The 22,324-nt window shown below is 38.5% G+C and overlaps 1 protein-coding gene and 1 pseudogene across 2 annotated transcripts in view; both read left to right on the forward strand.

Annotated features, from left to right (window-relative positions):
- The window catches only part of LOC128832829 (1-aminocyclopropane-1-carboxylate synthase-like protein 1), a 36,849-nt gene that overhangs the window by 3,464 nt on the left and 11,061 nt on the right, over nucleotides 1–22,324 (forward strand). Inside the window, exons 3-14 of one of the 2 annotated variants that reach the window (XM_054020467.1) lie at nucleotides 983–1,053; nucleotides 2,717–2,786; nucleotides 4,014–4,080; nucleotides 5,576–5,673; nucleotides 6,940–7,017; nucleotides 10,717–10,817; nucleotides 14,258–14,344; nucleotides 15,646–15,691; nucleotides 18,552–18,693; nucleotides 18,795–18,937; nucleotides 20,606–20,712; nucleotides 21,219–21,308. In XM_054020467.1, the coding sequence (XP_053876442.1) occupies nucleotides 983–1,053; nucleotides 2,717–2,786; nucleotides 4,014–4,080; nucleotides 5,576–5,673; nucleotides 6,940–7,017; nucleotides 10,717–10,817; nucleotides 14,258–14,344; nucleotides 15,646–15,691; nucleotides 18,552–18,693; nucleotides 18,795–18,937; nucleotides 20,606–20,704 (1,002 nt within the window). In that variant the 3' untranslated portion in view covers nucleotides 20,705–20,712; nucleotides 21,219–21,308. Of the gene's footprint in view, nucleotides 1–982; nucleotides 1,054–2,716; nucleotides 2,787–4,013; nucleotides 4,081–5,575; nucleotides 5,674–6,939; nucleotides 7,018–10,716; nucleotides 10,818–14,257; nucleotides 14,345–15,645; nucleotides 15,692–18,551; nucleotides 18,694–18,794; nucleotides 18,938–20,605; nucleotides 20,713–21,218; nucleotides 21,373–22,324 lie in introns of those variants that run through there. The other variant, XM_054020466.1, reaches the window with a different exon arrangement.
- LOC128833253 (small nucleolar RNA U3) lies at nucleotides 7,352–7,504 on the forward strand (annotated as a pseudogene).

Consider the following 22,324-nt stretch of genomic DNA (forward strand, 5'->3'; position numbering starts at 1 on the left):
CTGGGAGGAAGGGGGAGGAATTGGTCAGTGCGGTGGGTGGGAGGCACTGGGAGGAGGGGGCAGGTTGGCTGCCAGCAGCACCCGTTAGTTTTTCTCTGAGTCGGCGCCGATGGGGGCGCCTGGCCCCAACTCAGCACCGGACCTGTCGCAGCTAGGGGAGGGGCGGCCTGAAGCCAGCCCGAGCCCATGCCTGCCGCGACGGGGGAGGGGTGCCTATCCTCCAGCCCAGGTGCTGCAGAGGAGAAAGAGCTGAGGGGAGTCCCCTCTCCCCGCCTTAGCCCCAGAACACCCTCCTACACCCTAAACCCCTCATCCCTGACCCCAGGCAGAGCCCACATCCTCATCCAGAGCCCTCACCCTATGCACCCCAACCCTCTGCCCCAGCCTGAACCCCCTCCCATACTCCGAACCCCTCAGCCCCACTCCACACCACATATGAATTTTGTTATGTGCACCAATATGAAGGTGATGTGTCACATCACCTTCATATTGGTGCACATAACAAAACTCATTCCGCACATATGTGGGAAAAATTAGAGGGAACACTGTTGAGAAGGTAATTTAAACACAATTGACTTTTAATTTTTAAAATAATACTCTACCTTCTGTAAATATTAAAAGAAAATGGTGGGGATTTTGGTGTGTCCTCAAACAGTAATTATAGAATCTCTGAGATTAGTTCTAGTATATTTTCACTCAACAATGTGTTGGATTTAACCAGGACAGAACAGTCCATAAATAACTTTTTGCTGATCTGAAGAAACTGCTGATGAGCATCTTGCAAATAAAAAGATGGAAGTTTGAACTGGGAAGATGGATCTAACTCTTGAATATTAAGATTTTCCATCTCCCCATTGTTACAGAATGGTATTATGTAACTACATAGATTGTCATGTGGTTCAGTAGAACACAAGCTCATAAGTAAGAATATGTTTTTCTACACTATGTTTTTTACGTCTCTTTCTGTTTTTTATGTTAACAGCTCACAAGACCTGACATGAACTATCTGGAACCTCACCTTTTGCAATATTCTGATACACAAGGCATTGAAAGGTATGAAGTTATTAAAATATTGTCTCCTTTTCACAATTTGTTGTGGTTTCATTTAATCTACAAACCCAGGAGTTTATACCCAGTTTAATATTAGCTGCTTGCTCTGAAGATGTTTTTCTGTTTCCTGTTGGTTTTCAAGAGTTACTTTCCTATTTTTTTTTTCCAGCTCCTACGACCTTTACCTACCACCTCCCCCGCAAAAAAAAGCGTGACACCTTGCATATAGGCAGGGGAGAATGCTGTAGAGGTCCTTTCACAGCTAGTAGCAGTAGTTCTCACAGGCAAACTCTGGCAGTGAACAGTTAAGCTAGAGCTCTGTGTTCTTCAGAGACAGGATCTGGGTAAATGCTGATCCTGTAAATATCAATGGGAATTTTGCCATTGACTTGAGTCGGGCCCACCTGAGAATATAATCTTGATCTACTCTGATTTCACTGATTTTTGTTGCACCAATTCTTGGGTTCCTTCCAAAACCAGGTCCCAACAGTGGAGTGGGTGCAAAGATGCATATGCTTTTTCTAGTTATTTTTTCATACAGATATAGTTCTGGGGTGGCCAAACTTACTGACCCTCCAACCCACATACAATAATCTTCAAAAGTTTGAGAGCCAAGTGTGCCTGCTGGGGCTCAGGGCTTCAGCCCTGCAGCGGGGTGATGGGGCTAGGGCTTTCTGCCCTGCAGGGAGGGAGGTCTTGGGGTTTCAGCCCTACTCCTGCTGAAGCCCCCAGCACCAGTATGTATGTCCCGTGGGGCTGAAGCCCTGAGCCCCTGCAGGGATGAAGCCCCTAGACCACCGGTTCTCAACCTGCGACCGCATGCAGCCCAATTAGCACACATCTGGGCCACAGCTCTGTGCTATAAGAATTAAAAAACTTGCCGCTCTGGTCTGACAGGGGGCGGGGCTGGCTGAGGTTGCGAGAGCGTAAGGCAGCCTGCAGGAGCGCTTCTGCCAGCAGGGGGCTGGCGAGTACTGATGGGGTGGGAGAGTGGGTCTCTGGGCAGGTTTGTAGGGATGCTGCAGCACCCCCAGGTTTTAGGTGGGGCTCTGCTCCTGGCCCGGTTCCTCTGGTCCTGGCTGCTAGCCTGTACCCAGTGCTTCACTCCTAGCTGCCCAGCGCGGCGGGACTTGGGTCCTGGCTGCTCGGCCCCATGTGGCAGGGTCCAGCTGCCCAGCCCCGTGCCCAGGGCTCCACTCCTGGCCCTGCTGTGTGGAGGGGTCTCTGAGCGGGCAGGGGGGCACTGGGCATAGGGAACTGTGGGGCAGGTATTTGTGGGGGAAAGAGGCGCTGTGAGCCGCACTTTAACTGTAAAAGAGCCACATGAGGCTCACGAGCCACAGTTTGGCTTCCCCTGTCATAATTGATCCACCTTTATTAGAATTCTGCACCAGACAGTTTTAGTGGGAAAGAGCCTATCCAAAGCAACCTAGACTGTGGAAGCTACATTTGCTGGCTGTCCTTCACACCAGCCTGTTCATTTTGGCCTACTGCATGTCTCCATCTCAAGTACTGTAACTTAGTGGAACCAAAATTTGTTCATCTTTCATGAGAGTAAAAGTGTATCAAGTTATTTTTCCGATTCTAGATAAAGTCTATTCTATGTATTTTGATCTTTTTGTAAGAAGAATTATGTAATGCAAAGTGTTTTAATTTTGCATTTCAGCTTCAGAGAAGAAATTGCCAAATTTCTCACTGAGTATGCCAAAGCTCCAAAAGCACTGAATCCAGAGCATGTAAGAAACGAGTGCTTCATCTCTGCATCTTGCTTTTTTTAGCTATAGATATTTTTTGTACAGATTTGCTTATCTTTTAGAAGGTATTATAAAAGCATTTCCAGATGTCTCATCAAATTTAAAATGTTCTGGATTGCAAACAACACATGAAACTAGTTACAAACCCACTTAGTATGAAGAACTTATGCTGTTGTTCTTTGATCCTTAACTGATCTTAAATTCATAAAGTTCTAGGGCCCATATGCTCCAGATTTATGTTGTAGAGAGGTGCTATAACCATGAGGAGGAAAACTGTAGGTTGGGTTCTGAAGGGGTTAGGGAGTTATGGCTGTGTTCTTCCCACCCCCTTCACTGCCATGGAAAAATGGTGTGTGGAGACTATGAATAGGGTAGGAGGGAGGTGGTTATGTCTCCCCAAATCATTTGCATAGGTTTCAAATGTAGAGTAATAGCTTGTGTATTTATGTATAACAAAATGAGCACTAAAATTCTGCTAGTGGTTATTATGTAAAACTCTTATTGACTTTAGCTGGGAGTGCCATATGCACAGTAACAAGATGTGGCTGATAAAAGCTTCATTTACTTCCGGACTCTGATATTGTAGGCAACAATATATCAAGACTTCTCTATCCATCTCTGGATAGTAGGTGTGTAGCACTTGTGATGCCTCAGTTAACCCACCTCCAGTTGTTGGGAGGTAGAAGGAGCTTTCTGTATCTTCACCTCTTTCTTTCTCACACACACCACCATTGAGCCTCTGGGCTGTTAGAAAGGAGGCATTATTACAGGACTGCATATTTTGGAAAAAAAACTTTCCAGACAGTGGTTATAAATCTTTCCTCTAAACCCAACTTTAGGCCTCAGTGCTGCTACTCATGTGTGATGTGCATGCAGATTCAATTTAGAAGGCTATTGACTTTTTTTAAACCAGTAGTGCAAACCACCTTTATTTTTTTTTTTTAATTTATTTTCAAAATATTACAAACTGTGAAGCTGGGGTTTACAATGAAATGCATTAAAAAACCTTAACTGTAGCAGCACGACCAACATAGATATCATATATAATGCTCTAGTTTGCAAGATCAGAATCTTGCTTTACAATAATGGTTGCTTTTTAATAAAGTTAAATCCAATCTTGCATATTCTTTACTTTTCTAAGTATTACCTTCTAACCAGTCACAAAGGTGTTGGTAGTTCTGTTGATATCATTTTGTCTAATTGTTTCAGATAGTTGTTATGAGTGGCTGTTGTGCTGTCTTTGCTACCCTTTCAACTGTATTATGTGATCCTGGAGGTAAGCTTAAAAATAAATTTTCTTAATCTGAAAGCATTATATATACAGGTGAATTTATTTTTTTTTTGTAACTTAATGAATGTGTGTCATCCACAGTGGCAATAAGTAGCCTTTGTATTTATTTATTGTATTTATATTAAAAGTGATAAAAGACACCAATTCAAGGCTCTAGTTGCCCTGATATATTAATTACAAAAATCCCAGAAGCATTAAAATAGTAATTCCAATAGAAATCCAACTAGCCACCTACAGAGATTCGTTTTCACCGCTTCATTATTACAGAAAGCATATTCTTAGTCCTCTCCGAAATCCCTGTCAAAGATATCTTTCAGTATGCCTGAAAGGTCACAAAATCTGGGCTAAAATTTGGATAATCAGAGGGAGCAAATTCCAGAGTCTCAGAGCCCTCACAGCGAACACCCGGCCAGTCCCCTCCTCTCTGTTATAGTGAGAGCACCCCTCTCTGGCACCTATAAAGATGTAAACTTTGGGGACAAGCACTGTTGCTGAAGTGTTGTGTTGTGAAAATGTATGGAAATGTAAGTTTACAGTGTTAAAAGAAATAGTAGTATACAGATTAATCAAAATGGCAAGAGTTACTTCTGAACTTTGTTTACATGAATCACAAAAATATTGACTGCAAATGATAAATACAGATATAAATTAAATCATGATATGAATATGTTACCCTGAAAATACTATAGTACGTAGGAATAAGTAGATGCAAGAAGATCTACTTATATCATTGCAGCACCTAAATGAGGATGGGGAGAGGGAGGAGGGAATGCAAATCTTGGAGTCAAGCCAGTGGCCATGTGTATGTTTCAAACCACTGGTTGTAAAGTTCTGAGTGTAGAACATCATGACAGCAATAAAAACTTAAATAATAAGGGAGCTGCGTGGAAGGAGCTACCTTAAAAGATGGAAAAGCAAGAACATCCATTTGAAAAGGAAGTGACTGTAATTGTATCTGGCAATACACAACTAAGATGCTTGGATACCACAGTGAATGGTGCAGTAAAAACCTATATACTGTGTAAAAGATCAAATGGGCATTATAACATGCGGGATACTGGCAGCTGAGTATAATACAGAAAAAATAATTAAGATTCACTGCATTTACCTGAAGAAAAGATGGCAACAGTTGAATATTAACAAAATGATAATTTAAGCACACACTAGTCATATGCCAGTTTTGATATTAAGGAAACACCCAGTGGGTCAAGTCACCTTCAACTCATGCTTCATAAGTGGTTGTCAAAATAGATATTGAACTAAAAACGCAAAGGAAAAAAGCAGAAAATGACTCAGCAAATGGAACAAATTGCTTTATGCTGGGTATCCGTAGCCATTCACTTTAGGGTGCAAAGTAGATGGTGAGAATAGATTGGATATAGATCTCTTGGAAAACAACAGATTCAGTCTGTAAATGTATAGTGAAGTAATTGATAATGGGAATATTTACTGTTACCTCTTATTTGCATTTTTGGTTTAGATGGGTACCTTATTCCTACTCCATATTACGGTGGAATAAATTCAAAAACCTGGCTGTATGGTGGAATACAACCTGTCCATGTGCCCTTGTTTAGTGAGGTAAAACTTCAGTCTATTAGACTGTATTATATGTATGTACAAAAATGTATGTTAAAGAATTTGAATGACAGTTTCACAGGGAGCATCAAAGCAACAAAAGACCACAGATTAAAGCAGGCATGGAAACTGCACTAGCCTCTTATCTTTTGATGTTTGGAGTGTTGTTGTAGCCGTGTTGGTCCAGGATATAAAGACAAGGTAGGTGAGGTCTTATCTTTTATTTAACCAGCTTATGTTGGTAAAAGAGACAAACTTTTGAGCTTACATATAGCTTTTCTTCAGTTCTGGGTTCTGTGTAAGCTCAAAAGTTTCTCTCTTTCACCAGCAGAAATCGGTCCAATAAAACATGATCTCACCCACGTAGTCTCTCATCTTTACAGGAAAACTATCTTGTTCAGGTTGCAGCATATTGGTAGGATGGTGTGATCAACTTTGTACTTCAGCTGTCTACTGTACCTGCTCTGTTTACATGCAGAATAAGTTTTGCAGAACTGGCAGTTCACCTTTCACAAGCGTTAAATTCATCATGTAAATGTTTATTTTCTCTAGCCCTGGAATATGTATTTCACCTTCCCACGATGAACCCAAATGTACTGCTTGAGAGAGAGAGAGCAGTCTGGGATAAAGATAACATTTAAAAACAAAATTATTGATGTGTGGACAGGAGTATTCTTGGTTATGAATTTGGAGATGGACCTTGGTTTTGTTCCTGTTAGCTTGTTTTTCCTCCTCCCTACTTGCACCATTGTTTTTGAAAACTTGCTTTGCCTATGCTATTCAGAAGTCACACTTAGGGTATGTCTATGCTGCAATTAGACAACCACAGTTGGCCCGCAGCTCACCTAGCAGGGCTGTTTAATTGCGGCGTAGGGGTTCATGGTCAGGTTGCAGCCTGAGCTCTGGGACCCTTCCACCTTGCAGGGTTCTGGAACCTGGGGTGCAGCCCAAGTCTGAATGTCTATCCTGCAGTTAGACAGCCCTTTAGTCTGAGCCCCGCAAGCCCAACTCAGCTGGCATGGGCAAAGCTGGGGCTTTTAATTGGGATGTAGACATGCCCTTAGAAGGTAAGGGGAGCAATAGTAACTAAAGTCAGATACTGCTTTCTTCCAGAATTCACTTCTTCAAATACATATCAGATACATCCCTCTCCTCTTTAAAGCTCCCTTCCATTTAGACAGGACTATTTTAGAAACTTTAACTACTATTATATTTGCTTTATTTGGAAGTGATTCCTTAACTGTTTTTTGTTGGTTTTGTCTTGCACAGGTGACTGATGAAGAAAGTCATCCTTTTCAATTAACAGTTGAAAAATTAGAGACTGCCCTACAGAGAGCTAAAGAACAGGTAGGAATGGTATTAACTGATCACCAGGACCAGCTGTGTGTGTTTTCTCTAAGTACAATGTTAATAACTCAGTTTCGCTCAACATTGGAACGTTATTTTATCTGGCTTAAAACCCAACTGCTTGAAATCTTACAGAAGTCTGAATTCATGAACTATTACAGGCATGCACACAACTCTGGCAACAAAAAAGACTTAAATTTCCCATATAAACCAAACAGTGTGATAATGTATTGCGTCTGCATCATACTACTTTGTACAGAATGAGTCTTAAAATGTATGTTTTTGCAGACTTAATTTCTCATTCACTGGTCTTACGCAAGTTTGGAGTGTAGTACTGACTATACTTTCAGGGATCATTTCTATAGTTTGTAACTAGAGAAGCGTAGCCGAAAATGATCTGAATGTGTTGCCTTTAGGAAGAGGAAGAGCATTACTTGAGTGGCCTATTCAATTAAAAAAAAAAAAGTCTTGTCAGATTCTGAAGGGAGTCCTGTCAATTTCCACCTAGCCAAGAGGATTGGGAAACATGAAACATGGCTTTGGTGATGGGAGATGCAACAAAACAACAAGGGAAGACTCCTTGCAGAAAGTTATCTTTCAAGGATTTTGCCAAAAATACGATCTTAGTTTTCTGTTGAAGTTATATTAAATTGTCTTATTCTAAGCATTCTTGCTTGAATGACTTCAACATGGTTGCATAGTTTGTCTTGTACTCTGGGTTTCTTTCATCCTATTCTGTTTCATATATTCATAGAAAAAACATGAAAGCATTATTTATATTGAACCTGTTTGTGGTGTTTTGCTCAATCATCCAGAAGAGGGAACACATGATAACTAGCAAATCTTGTTACCAGAGCTGTGGCGGTAGCATTGGTAATACTGGTTTCATAACAAGAAAGTAAACTAAGTAGAGTTACTGTTCCGTGTTTTCTAATTAACACAGGGTGAAAAGTAAGGTTTGATAAAAGGTAAAGGACATAGTTGCAGTAGGGAAGAAAATGTTTACGTTTCGAAGAGAGTATTGCAAACGATCAACAGTAAAGCCTACAAATAAAACTGCAAAACATTTGTATCTCTTTATAGTAAATATTTTACAAACAGTTAGAGTTAAACAACCTGCTGAGAGTTGCTAGCTTGACTTCTATATACATGAAACATTTATTTAATCATTTTCAGAATCTATGTCAAGCTGTGGGCATGTTACAGTTTAAAATAGATCATTATTATTTTTTAAAAATTTGTAGTAAACTTAAACAAAGTCTCTGTTAATATTTTTGGCTATCTGCTTCCTATAGTCACTTGCATCAATGACCAGTGAAGTCTCTGTCTTCACAAGACTTATTTTCCACAATTAACTTGCTCTGTATTAAGTGGCCACTGGTAAAAAGCATTTTTGGTGATACTGAGATGGACACTTCCACTTTATTTGTATTGAAACTGTCCAACTTAAGTTGTAGGAAGAGCAGTTCCAATTATAGCTGGGGCTTGGATTCACCACGTAGGTGCAGTAGTACCAGATCCTAACAAAGACACTTTAGCTAAACATCCCTGTGTTAGCTGTTGCCACGGGTTTTGCTATATTAATACAGTCACCTATCAGTGTTTCAGCAGACTAAGCAAAACTAAGGGACCACAAGGTGAATTTAAGAGGTTCTGTCACTTAAACTGAGAACATGGTCCCTTAAGAGTAACGTTCCGACATGTATATGTATCTATGTATTAGACGTACCCTGGGTTTTGTCTCAAATAAAATTTCAGTATTTTAAGAAACTCTTAAGTAATCCCTATGGTTGTTCTAGTACATGAAACTGTCTCTGTCTTTAACAAAAAGTACAGTATTGGAAATATTCAATTTAATGATCTGATTGACTAAATATCAAGGGCTTTGTAGTATCTTGAATGCAATTTTATGCAACATCTGCTAATTAATCTTGTGTTGCAATATTTTAAAGTCTTGAATTTTACATTAACTACCCTTCAAATTATAACATTTCAGTGTACTATCTATAATTCCCTCCTTCCTATACACAGAAATAGCTGTAAAAATCACGACTTGAATAGGACACTGCTTTTTGTGTGGAAGGATACTTAAAGTGCACTGGAATCATATATTTTGAAGGGAGCGGGGGGAAGTTTTAGTTGTTAATTTATTATGACAAGGATCTTTCCCTTTTAGATAGTAAAGATTGTAGGATTTGGCCCAAACTTAGCCCAAAAGTCCCATAAAATCAATGGAAAATTGTTGATGTTGTATCTTAAAGGCAATTTTGATCTTGCATGTTCAATTTTTATTTGGAAGCTTTACATTTAATGAACTTTAACTTTTAGAGATCTGTATGATTCAATCCTTGTAAAATTGAAACTGTTTTCAAGAATAATATTACAAATAACCACTTTGGGACAATTGTTACTGGAAGGCTCCAAAATAGATTTATTTCTAATTCAGTTCATGCTCATAACTCCCTATTAATGTTAATGTAAATTACATATATCAAGGGGAGAATAGATTTCAGTGTTCCCTCACAACCGAAAATACATTTTCCTCTTGGTTTTTTGTCTCACATGTGATAGAAGTTCCTTGGATTTTTGTCCTTAAAAATAATTGCCCTCCTTTGAAGGTTAGAGAGGGGTGAGAAAAATCCTCAACCGAGCCAGTTCGCTAAAAGCTAAATGGGGTAAACTCAAAATAGAAGTGTGGCATAATTCCAAATTTATCCTGTACATCAATTAGTGGATGACAATTCCTCCTATTGACATAGTGCTTGAATATAACAATTTATATTTCTTGCTATAATCATTGTAGTATTTGGCTATGTATGCAATATAAAACTTTTTGTTAGATAGAGAATATGTTAAATGTGTGTGTTAATTAGTACATATTGCATTAGTATACAATGGATGAGTTTTTCCTGAGTGTCCCACTACATTCTGTATAAAAATATAATATAAAAAGAGTATGAAGTTGTGTGTTCCTAGTTGTATAACTGAATTTGTGTGGGATTCTTTTCTCTACACAGTATTTACAGCCTTTTATAACTGGAGGAGAGAAAATTCTCTAATCTCTGCAGAGTTCTATTTCAAATGTACTTTCCTCCATGGTTGAGCAAGACAGTTGGATATAAGTAATTATTTACTTCAGTGTTTGTTTTAACTTTTCTAAATTCCTTTTAGGACACCAAGAAACTTAAATTTCATACTTCTACTGCCTTAGATGCTCTTAATTTTGTAAGGCAATAAGTTAAAAAAATTTGCTCAAAAACTGGTTGTGAGATATGAAGGTCCAAATTCTGCTCTGTCATGTCAGTCTGTATCCTTAGTAACACCGCTGAACTCTATGGAACGATTCTAGAAGTGTAAATGAGAGCAGAATTTGGTCCATACTGCATTATAATCCTGCCTGTTGGCATTCATATTTTTATGGAACTAGGACTAGCTCGATTTACATTTGCCAGTAAATTATTTAATGTATTTCTTTGATGCTATTACTTTAAAAGGTTGGGTAAACTAGAGAACAAGTTGCGTAGCCGGAACTTCCTTGTGTTTTAGTGGTTTATTATTAAAGAAGGATCATATGTGCTCATGTGCAATCAAGTAAATATTTAATAACTTTTTATTGAAGGGGTAGCAGCTTTATAGCCTCGCTAGTCATTTGTTTGACGTCATGTTGGCGTCTCCGACTATCAGTTTTTCTTTTTTCAGGGCATCCGAGTCAGAGCATTAATCCTGATCAACCCTCACAATCCATTAGGGGACATTTACCCAGCACAGTTACTGAAAGAATGTCTAGAGTTTGCGCACAGGTTTGAGTCCTAGCGCTATTTGTTTGGGATTTAATTTCCATGATGCAATATGCTAGTTATAAAAATCACCTTTGGTAATCTTATTTTGTTCCATTGGGCATATGACCTGTGGGAGGGGTGGTTCCTTTAGAGTTTATTATCCCATAACTATCCTTTCTATGCGGCCTTTCTGGGGAAATTTATAAGTGAAATTACTTAAAGTGGGACCCAAGATGCTATTTCTGAATGAATAGCCCTATGCTGAGAGTTAGCTCTTTGTGCAACTAAACAAAAAGCTTTCTTGTATGCATAGCATTGTTTCTGTGTTTAATGCATGTGTCAAAAAAATGAAAATTGGTAATTATCAAAGTCTTTAGGAGCGAGAGTGTATAATACAGATAGAACTTTCATTTGAAAAATTACCAAAATAATGTTATAAAATTGGCATTGTGAAAAAGGCATCTAATTGGCTAGGGAAGGTTCCAGGTATCAAGGTATCCTCTATATTTACCTAGTTTAAGATTTATAAGTCAATTTACTCTTCCTCAAAGAAGGAAGACCCCAATAAAGAAAGTATTTTCTATTTTGCTTTTATTCTTCCTCTGACTCAGAGTTCATATTCTAGGATCTAACAATCTCCTGAAGCTTGGATGGGGGAGCATTTGCCACATTTAGCCTTTGCAATTTTTTACGCATTCAAATTCAATGTAATATCATTGGGAGTTTTGCCAAATAAGGACTGCAAAATTTGTCCTTATGCTATTAGTTTCCAGAGCAGAAGCAAATTTCGGATGATCTAAAATATAACTGGTTGGTATGCATTGATCAGTACATACCAAAAATATCCTGTTTATTAAATTATTTTCACTTTTGAAGCAAATTAACATAAAAAAACTGTATAACTTCTGATGATCTAGTGGCAGTTAGAGTTCTCAGAACTCTTGTAAATTGTCAAAGCTGAATTCTGCAAATTAGGGCTGTCAAATGATTAAAAAAAATTAATCGCTATTAATTGTGTGATTAAAAAATTACGTGATTAATTGCACTGTTAAACAATAATATAATACCATTTATTTAAATATTTGTGGATGTTTTCTACATTTTCAAATATATTGATTTCAATTACAACACAGAATATGAAGTGTACATTGCTCACTTTATATTTATTTTTATTACACATATTTGCACTGTAAAAAACAAAAGAAATAGTATTTTTCAATTCACCTAATACAAGTACTGTAGTGCAATCTCTTTATCATGAAAGTTGAACTTACAAATGTTGAATTGTATAAAAAAAAAACTGCATTCAAAAATGAAACAACGTAAAACTTTAGAGCCTACAAGTCCATTCAGTCCTATTTCTTGTTCAGCCAATCGCTCACACAAATAAGTTTGTTTACATTTGCAGGAGATAATGCTGCCCACTTCTTGTTCACTATGTCACCTGAAAGTGAGAATAGGTATTCTCATGACGCTGTTGTAGCTGGTGTTGCGAGATATTTACATGACAGATGCGCTAAAGATTCATATGTCCCTTCATGCTTTAGCCACCATTCCAGAGGACATGCTGATGACGGATTCTGCTCAATAACAATCCAAAGCAGTACGGACCAATGCATGTTCATTTTCATCATCTGTGTCAGGTGCCACCAGCAGAAGCTTGATTTTCTTTTTTGATGGTTTGGGTTCTGTAGTTTCCGTATCAGAGTGTTACTCTTTTAAGACTTCTGAAAGCATGCTCCACATCTCATCCCTCTCAGATTTTGCATGGCACTTCAGTTTCTTAAACCTTGGGTTGAGTGCTGTAGCTATCTTTAGGAATCTCACATTGATACCTTCTTTGCGTTTTGTGAAATCTGCAGTAAAAGTGTTTTTAAAATGAACAACACACATGCTGGGCCATCATCTGAGACTGCTATAACATGAAATATATGGCAGAATGTGAGTAAAATAGAGCTGGAGACATACAATTCTCCCCCAAGGAGTTCAGTCAGAAATTTAATTAACATATTATTTTTTTAATGAGCATCATCAGCATGGATGCATGTCCTCTGGAATGGTGACCGAAGCAAGAAGGGGCATATGAATATTTAGCATATCTGGCACGTAAATACCTTGCAATGCTGGCTACAAAAGTCCCATGCAAATGCCTGTTTTCACTTTCTGGTAACATTATAAATAAGAAGTGGGCAGCATTATCTCCCGAAAATGTAAACAAACTTGTTTGTCTTGGCAATTGGCTGAACGATAAGTAGGACTGAGTGGACTTGTAGGCTCTAAAATTTTGCATTGTTTTGTTTTTGAGTGCAGTCATGTAACAAAAAATCTACAGTTGTAGATTACACTTTTAAGATAAAGAGATTGCACTACAGTACTTTGTATGAGGTTAATAGAAAAACACTATTGCTTTTGTTTATCATTTTTACAATGCAAATATTAGTAATCAACTAATTCTATTAATATAATGTGAGCAATGTACACTTTGTATTCTGTGTTGTAATTGAAATCAATATATTTGAAAATGTATAAAAACATCCAAAAATATTAAATAAATTTCAATTAGTATTCTATTGTTTAACAATGCAATTAAAACTGAGATTAATTGCGATTAATTTTGAGTCAATCATGTGAGTTAACTGCGATTAAGCGACAGTCCTACTGCAAATGTATTTTTTTGCAGCAGGACCCACAGACTTCAGGATGCAATAGTCTTCTAAAGTCAGTAGTAAAACAGCATTTTGGAGGGGGGAAAAAAGATTCCTTCCTCCTCCTCCCCACCCCCCCACCCCTGAAAAAAGCCTTACATTTTCAAACAGAATACTTTTGTATTCTGAAACTGAATTTTCTTTTTTAAATTTAAAAATGAAGGGTTCTGTTAAACTGGAATACCTGCACTGCTTGGGTGTTTAAAGGCATCCTGCCATTGATTCTGTATTTCTGAATATACCCAAAGCATGCTGGTATCAAGTATAATCACAGAACTTGCTGTGTATTTGTGGCTTTAACTTTGGGACAATAATAGGGAATATATACTAAATAAAACTCGCCATGCACTTATCTAACAGAACTGCACCCAGATTCATGTCTTGTTGCAATAAGTTCTGCATGGTAAACTACAATGTGTTGCTACATTTTGTGTTTTAGTTTTTAAATAATTGGTTGTGGGGAACTATATCTGTCCTGCAGAGATATTCTTAGCACTCAGTAGAATTTTATTTTAGACATGCTTGCACCTAGTTCTGCTGGGAAGTACAGATTTATATAAAAATGGATGTTGGTAATATGTAAGTGCTTAAACTGAACCTTGTAATCTTTAATAAGAATTGATATTTTGAGTAAAACTTCTCTGGGGTGAGTATAATTATAAATAGGAAATAATTGTGATAATTTATATGTGGAAATTTGTTAAAGCTTTGACTTTTAAATATTTCTCTAACATATTTATTTATTTCTATACATAGACATCAATTACATGTAATAATAGATGAAATATATATGCTGTCTGTGTACGATGATACCACCTTCACCAGTGTTCTTAGCTTAGATTGGTAAGTGTTGTAGCTTTCTACTATCATAATGCCAAATAGAATGAGAGCCATCTGTTCAGATTTCTGGGTGGCTAATCTTTATATCTCCACCTTTATAACTGAAACTGGTTAATGCACAGTGCCTTATTTTGGGTGCCTACAAGATTGTTTGCTTGCTTGCAACTAGTGCAGATGCATCAGCGTGCTTATCAGGAGTGGGGAAAGGAGTTTATCCTCCTAGTTGCTTCATTTTCTCCAATGGCTGCTGTTGCCACACAGACTAAGCTTAAGGTTTTCATTGGAATGTGTATAGCCCTTAATGGACTCTTTCTATATAAGATGTCAGAAGTCCTGCAAGTTATCTACTGTATCCTCTCTCCATCTGGAATCAGATATTTTGGAGCGTTTGGGTTTCCTGGGGCGTGTGAGGGAGAACATATCCCCCCTAAAACACGTAGGCATTTTGGCAACTTATAAATTTTTTCATAAAATACAGAATGTTCATTTTTAACTCTGTATTTAAGCACTTACTGAAATGCACCTCATACAGTAGTAATTCTCCAGGTCAATCCAAATGTGCCTAGCACAGCGAGCATCTGGTTGTTCTCTTATAATCCGTAAGAAAAATTGGATAAGGGCCAAATTTTCGAGTACAGAATGAACTCTGTAGTAAAAAAATTTTAAAAGAGGCTTTTCTCTCTGTGCAAATTCATCCCAACATTATAGAGCTAAAAGATACAATCATCAGCCTCACCCTGTAACAAGCCAGGGCTACTAACCAAGGTGTGCAATGAGCTGTAGATGTAGCCTTCTGCTCTGCATTCTTCTTCCTTTATGAGGCTGTGGCTCAATGGAGTCACACTGTGTGAGGGTATGCCCTAAATAGGTCCCTTTCTCCACTTCATGATTTAATATGCAGAGTCATCACGGAGCTCAGAACACTATGAAGTGCAGAAGGTATAGAGGGCCCCCTTGTGGATTTTGAGCCATTTACAGAAACACTCTATTGTGCTATTTGGGCTCCAAATGAATAGAATATCTTTAACAGGCTCATGTGTTTCAGCCTCTGTCATTTGTTTTTTATTAATACCTCAGCATTTATGTAGCTGCAGGATATCAATATTCTACAATAATGACCTGTTACTAATTAGAATATTGAAAGCTATGAAGAAAAAATGGTTATATTCTTTCTACAAAACAATGTTGTAATTTTGAAAATCACTTTTATTGTATTTAGTCTGAAGGAAGTTGTGGTAATCTTCAAAAACATGAAGTTGTAATTACATCTGTAAAAGTTTTGTTTTGTTTTGCTCCTTCTCCAGTTTACCAGATCCAGAACGGACACATTTTATGTGGGGCTTTAGCAAGGTAGGTCCAGAATGTTGATTATATCTGAGTTTAGTTTTGAATATTTCTCTCCAAAATAACTTAGAGTATAACTATAATCTTTTAAAGGAATTGCTTATTGCCAATTTGAAGCATTAGGACACCGTTTTGCCAGTTTACAGTGACAAAATAATGGAAAGTCTTTTCAATACTTGTGAAGAGCAGCACAAGCACTGTGCAAACATTTTGCTTTTAGGAGAAATTTCAGAAAATGAGTATTTTAGAGCACTTTGGGGAAATTATATTTAACCTCTATTCCAAAGATGTGCAGTCTACTGGTGGTATCATTCATCTGTGGTTTCCCACTTCCTCTGTCTTCTAAAACAGAAACAAAGCAGAATCACTAACAGCAGCATGGTTTAGTAGACAAAGCATGGGATTGTGGGCCAGGGACACTTGAGTTATAATCCTTATTCTGTCATTGATCTGCTGGGTAACCTTGGTGAAGCTACTTTATCTCTCTGTCTTAGGCCTGGGCTACAGTAGCGGGGGGAGTGGGAGGGGGTTGAACTAAGATACGCAACTTCAGCTACGCTATTCGCGTAGCTGAAGTCGAAGTATCTGAGTTTGACTTACCTGGCCGTCCTCACGGCGGCAAGTCGACTGCCGCGGCTCCCCCGTCGACTATGCTTACTCCTCCTGCCAAGGTGGAGTACGGGCGTCGATTCGGGGATCGATTTATCGCGTCCAGACGAGACGCGATAAATCGATCCCCGATACATCGAACACTACCCGCCGATCCGGCAGGTAGTATAGACGTACCCTTAGTCTTTTCCATAGGTGCTGGAACTAGGGTTGCTGCTGCACCCCCTGGCTTGAAGTGGTTTCCATCATATAAAGATTTACAGTTTGATTCAATGGCTCTCAGCACCCCCACTATACAAATTGTTCCAGCACCTCTGGTCTTCTCCATCTCTACAATGGGGATAATAATTATGTACATGAATATTATCAGTTGGTCATCTAGTTACTTTGTATACAGTGTTTTGAAAATATATAGTAGTAGTGGTGTTTTAAAATTCTATATAACTTTGTACGGTTTCAGGGCTATATGGGTTTATCACATTGGGATAGAATTAGCTAATATGGACAGAGAGACATAGTTTGCCATCATGGTTGGAAGTGCCCAATGTACTCTGCATCTTGTAGCAACAGGCCCTTCATTTCTTTAAAATGTAGGTGTACTAATAAAGCTACTGAGCCAGTTCCATAAGAATGCTAGAAAATGTGTGTGATGATTAAATACCAAATTACCAAATACCAATTTAAATAACAAATCTTCAAGGCAAAAACTCTTAACTCTTCCATCCTACTTCATTTCTGAAGGAAGGATGCACTGTTCAAATATTAATTTGTGGTACTTTTGATATGTGTAAAATATATAGCATTAAAAAAACCTTACATTTGTAGACCTCTGACTTGTTTAAATTCTCAAAAATCAGGAAATGCCAACATCACAGTTGTACATGCAACCTTAATTCTGCCCCCGTGGGATTACATTCATGATAGTCTTTAATTACCTGAACACACATTATTTGTCAGATACAATATAATATCATTCAGTATTTTTTCTACAACCTCAGACCAGTGTTCTTCTGTAATAATTGGGATCTGAGCCTCTGGATTCGACTATAACTGCAGATATTTAAGGCATGCAAAATGTATTTAATATTGCAAAAATCCCATAAACTATGTGTTTCTTTGCTATGACATTATCTGATACAAATGTAACGGACTGTAAAACAAAAAGTTCAAGAAGAAAGGGAACAATCAATTCATATAATCATGGAACGCCATAGCTCACCAGTTACTCAGTTTTTTCATTGATTGAGCAGCAGAGATGCACAGTTCTGTGGGGAACAGTACCACAGGTGGTCTGATAGTAGAATGAGCTCTCAGCTTCTGAGTAGCTTCATGCTCCCAGTGGCTGACCAGGATTTATTTGGAGTTTTGTTGCAAGAAGTGTGTGTCTCTAGTTGGTTGTTGGATTTTTTGTTTTTGTTTTTTGTGTTGTTCGGTGAGATGGTCATTTCCCTAAACGTATTGGCCCACAACAGTGTCATTTGCAGTCTTGCTTATGTATATTTGCACTGGGCTTGTGTGTATTTTAATGTGACTAGTGCCATGGGATTGTCAACTGAAATTCCTTGAGCTTGATCCTGCATTCTCTACTCAGGTAAAACCTCTATTGATTTCAGTAGGAGCTTTGCCTAAGAAGGAATCTAGGGCTGGGTTCATAAATTGAAAAAATAAATACACAGCACTTTTTCCATCAGTACTTAACAAAGGTAGGTAAATATAATTATCCCCATCTTTCAGGTGGAGAATCTGAGATACAGGCAGGTTAAGTGAGTTGCTCAAGGTCATATCACATTAGTGACCGATCTAGGAATAGAACCTAGGTCTTTGTGGCCTGTCCGCTGAACCATGTGGCTTCCCAGTTAGGTATGCAACAAGTTTACATAAATATAGCATACACTGTTAGCTACACAATTTTGGAAGCATTCATTAAGGCAGGAACTACTGTTAGCAAGATCACCCACACCCATTTCCAGGACTGGCATTTCAAACTCATTTCTCTTCAGTTCTTACCTAGTTGTCCTATATACTGTAATTCTAGGACACTTATCTCTATAGTATGCATCTCTTGTGCGCATCAAAATGAGAAATGTTCTCCCTTCCTTCTAACACATGTATTTATCCCCTGAGATAAGAGGAGCAAAACTGGCAGTGTGGTCCAATTATGGTCTTTAAGTATAGATGTAGAGTGAAATTGCTGCCTTCAAATGTACACTTGGATTTGGGAATAATCTCTATGTAACTTTTCTTTTTGCCTTCCAAGGATTTTGGTATGTGTGGTATCAGAGTTGGAGTGTTGTACACCAGAAGTCATGAAATTCGGAAAGCCGTGAATAAACTGGCTCTTTTTCATGGATGTCCTGGGCCTGTTCAATATGTTCTGAGCCAGTTTCTTAGTGATAGAGGTTAGTAAAACAAAAACATTCCCGTTTTCATTGGTTTTTGTTTCATGATAGTTGGAAATAAAATATAACAGAAATATGACAATTCTTTTTTGTTTTGATAGATTGGCTGGATAATGTGTATTTTCCTACCAACAAAAAAAGACTTAGAGAAGCACAAAATATTCTTGTGGATGGTCTCACAGAGATTGGAATACCTGTTCTCAAAAGTTCAGGAGGATTATACGTGTGGGCAGACTTCAGAAAAGTATGTTGAAATCTTGGGAGGGGATGGGAAAGAGGGTTTGAAAAATTAATGCTGCCAACAGTTTATTTTTATATGAAGGCCTCAAGGCTTGTGGTAGAATTTTTAGGCAGATATTCCTGTCTTCTCATATTGTCTATTTTTCATTTTACATTAGAAATGATATTGCAATTTGGCAAATGCGAAAAAGCCTACTGGATGGCAATTCAATTTAACACATACTGTAAAACTATGAAATAAAGGAAGTTTCCTAAAATGTTCTATTAAATATAGAACATCTAACTTTAGAAGGCTTCATGTTCTGATAGATAAGGTGCTGGTCTAACAGTTGAGCCATGGGGTCTTGTCCCACATGTCCACAGCTGTGCAAGTGACCTGCAGTGTCCTTGGGCAAGTCACGTAACCCCTTTGTGCTTCAGTTTACCCATCAGTAAAATGAGGAGGAGGAAGATATTTGCTCATCTTTGTAAGATTTACAGACAAACCTCACTATATAAATTTATGCAGTATAAATCACTCTAAAACCTGGCTACAGCAGATTGGTGGAGAATCTTGCTTTACCACTGACTGTGCTGTACCTGTTCTGCAGATGGATATGCATCTGTAGCACTGTTAATAAATGGTATATTCACATAAAACATTTAACTGGAGGACTCAGAATAACATTTATAACTAACAAGCCACAATATTTTGAGATGTGACTATTTATCATGTTTATTATAGTGGTGCCAGGGGCCAGCCAAGAACGGGCCCACTTGTGCTAGGCACTGTACAAACATAAAATAAGAAACTGTCCCTCACCTGAAAAGTAAACACTGTACATAGACAAGATGAAGAGTAGGGAAAGGGATATCACATACAAGCAGAGTAAATAATACGATGGTGGCAAACATAAGAATGGCCATTCTGGGTCAGACCAAAGGTCCATCTAGCCCAGTATCCAGTCTTCCGACAGTGGCCAACATTGGGTGTCCCAGAGGGAATGAACACAACAGGTAATCATCAAGTGATCCATCCCCTGTCGCCCATTCCCAGCTTCTGGCAAACAGAGGCTAGGAACACCATCCCTGCCCATCCTAGCTAATAGCCATTGATGGACCTATTCTCCATGAACTTATCTAGTTCTTTTTTGAAATGTTATGTTCTGTGATTTTTGTGGTTTAAATCCATTCAATGAGGTTATGTTAAGAGGGGATTAGCTAGATGGAAAGACAAAGATCAGAGGGCTTAGGAGGGGTTGGTGATTCTGAGGAGGGAGTAGAAGGAGCTGGAGCAAACAGCCTGTCGGCACAGGGGAGAGAAAAAGTTCATAGTGAAAACTGCAGAAAGCAGTCTGATATCTTTAGTATCCTTGTCCAATCTCTGCTTGAACTGCTTTCTGCAGCTGCTGTGCATGCTTTGGTCTCCAGGGGGTAAGTTTTCACTACAGAGTTAACTCAGGCTCTGATTTTGGTATTGCCCCTCACCCCCATGTCTATCCACATATAAAATCCTCTCATCCAGATTTGGTGTTTTCAACTCAGGCTAGCTGGCCCAGCTGGCAATTGGCTAGAGTCCGCATGCTACTTTCACTCAGGCTAGTAACTGCCCACTTTACAATGAGGATGCAGGCTAAATCACTCAAGTGCTGATAGTCTTCTAATGCCTTTCCACAATTCCCTGTTTTCCTAGAAGGACAGACACATTCCTCCACAATTCACTGGGAAAGAATCACAGAGCAGCTTAGTTTCCTGCAGCACAAAGAACCATAGGATATGGCAGAAGTCTTAGTGACACGGGTGAGTGCAGCACCAGTCAGGACTCAGAAACTCGGGTGTGGCTTTGCAGTGTTGCTGCTCACACCTGAGCTAGACTAATTTGGGTTCTCGGACCCTGGTGCCAAACACCGGAGTGACTTCTGCATTGAAGACATACCCTGGCTCGCTCCTTCTTGCTGTTTCTTTTTCAAAGGCCACGTGGCTGTGGGGAGATGCTGCATGGGTCATTTTGCCCCAGATAGCAGTCTGGCCTACACAGTATGAACATATAGAATGGATCTCACAAGTTTATGCAGTATAATGGGCAAAGGAATTACTAAGAAGTAAGCTTTTGACTTGATTTTCAGAATTCTTGAGCACCCAAAACTCTAAGATAAGTTGGTGGGAGCTGCAGGTGTTCAGTAATTCTGAACATTGTGTCCTTTTCTGCTTTAGCCTTCATGTGGAGTATACTTTGTTGCAGTAGTTCATTAATTTAAGGTTGTATTCCAGTTTTCTTAATGCAGTTTTTGTTTTTCCTCTTTTAGTTCCTAAAATCACAGACATTTGAAGCTGAAATGGAGTTATGGTGGAAGTTCCTTGATAAAAAACTCCTCATTAGTCCTGGAAAAGCCTTTTGCTGTTATGAGCCTGGATGGTTTAGAATGGTCTTCTCAGACTCTGTAGATAAGATTTACTTGGGTAAGTTAGGTGTTACTTTTTATCATAAAATAATATGCATGTTCTAATAAAAGCAAACAGCATTCTGGGGTGTTAGCAGCAGGAGTGTTGTAAGCAAGACAGGAGAAGTAATTCTTCCACTCTATTTTGCACTGATTAGGCCTCAGCTAGTGTACTGTTTCCAGTTCTGGATGCCACATTTCAGAAAAGATGTGAACAAATTGGAGAAAGTACAGAGGAGAGCAACAAAAATGATTAAAGGTCTAGAAAACATGACCTATGAGGAAAATTGAAAAAGTTGGGTTTGTTTAGTCTGGAGAAGAGAAGACTGAGGTAACAGTTTTCAAGTATATAAAAGGTTGTTATAGGGGGTAGAGGGTTGAAAAATTGTTCTCGTTAACCTCTGAAGTTAGGACAAGAAGCAATGGGCTTAAATTGCAGCAAGGGAGGTTTACATTGGACATTAGGAAAAGCTTCCTGTCTGGGTAGTTAAGCACTGGAACAAATTGCCTAGGGAGGTTGTGGAATCTCCATCATTGGAGGTTTTTAAGAACAGGTTACACAAACACCCATCAGGAATGGTCTAGTTATTACTTAGTCCTCCTTTGAGCGCAGGGGACTGGACTAGGTGAACTATTGAGGTCCCTTCCAGTTCTATACTTTTATGATTCTATAAAAAGGTGATACATCTCAAATGTTGGGTTCAAAACTTCTATTTCCTACTGACTTGTGAAGGCAAGAGGTTTTGGGCCATATTCAGATTTTGTGTAAGATAGTGCTGGTCAATTAGTCTGAATTTGTAGATCCAATTTTAGCATTATCTAAGTGATTTTTGTTCACAGTTTTTAGGATAAGTCTATATTTTTAGTTTATAATTGGTAGAATATAGTTACTGAAGGCATTGAGCATTTTCCTCTGTGAGACTAGAGTAATTTATTTTGTTGTTGTAACATAAAGCCAATTTTGAGAGGAC

Source organism: Malaclemys terrapin, chromosome 2 (genome assembly GCF_027887155.1).
Source record: "Malaclemys terrapin pileata isolate rMalTer1 chromosome 2, rMalTer1.hap1, whole genome shotgun sequence".
Lineage (NCBI taxonomy): Eukaryota > Metazoa > Chordata > Testudines > Emydidae > Malaclemys > Malaclemys terrapin.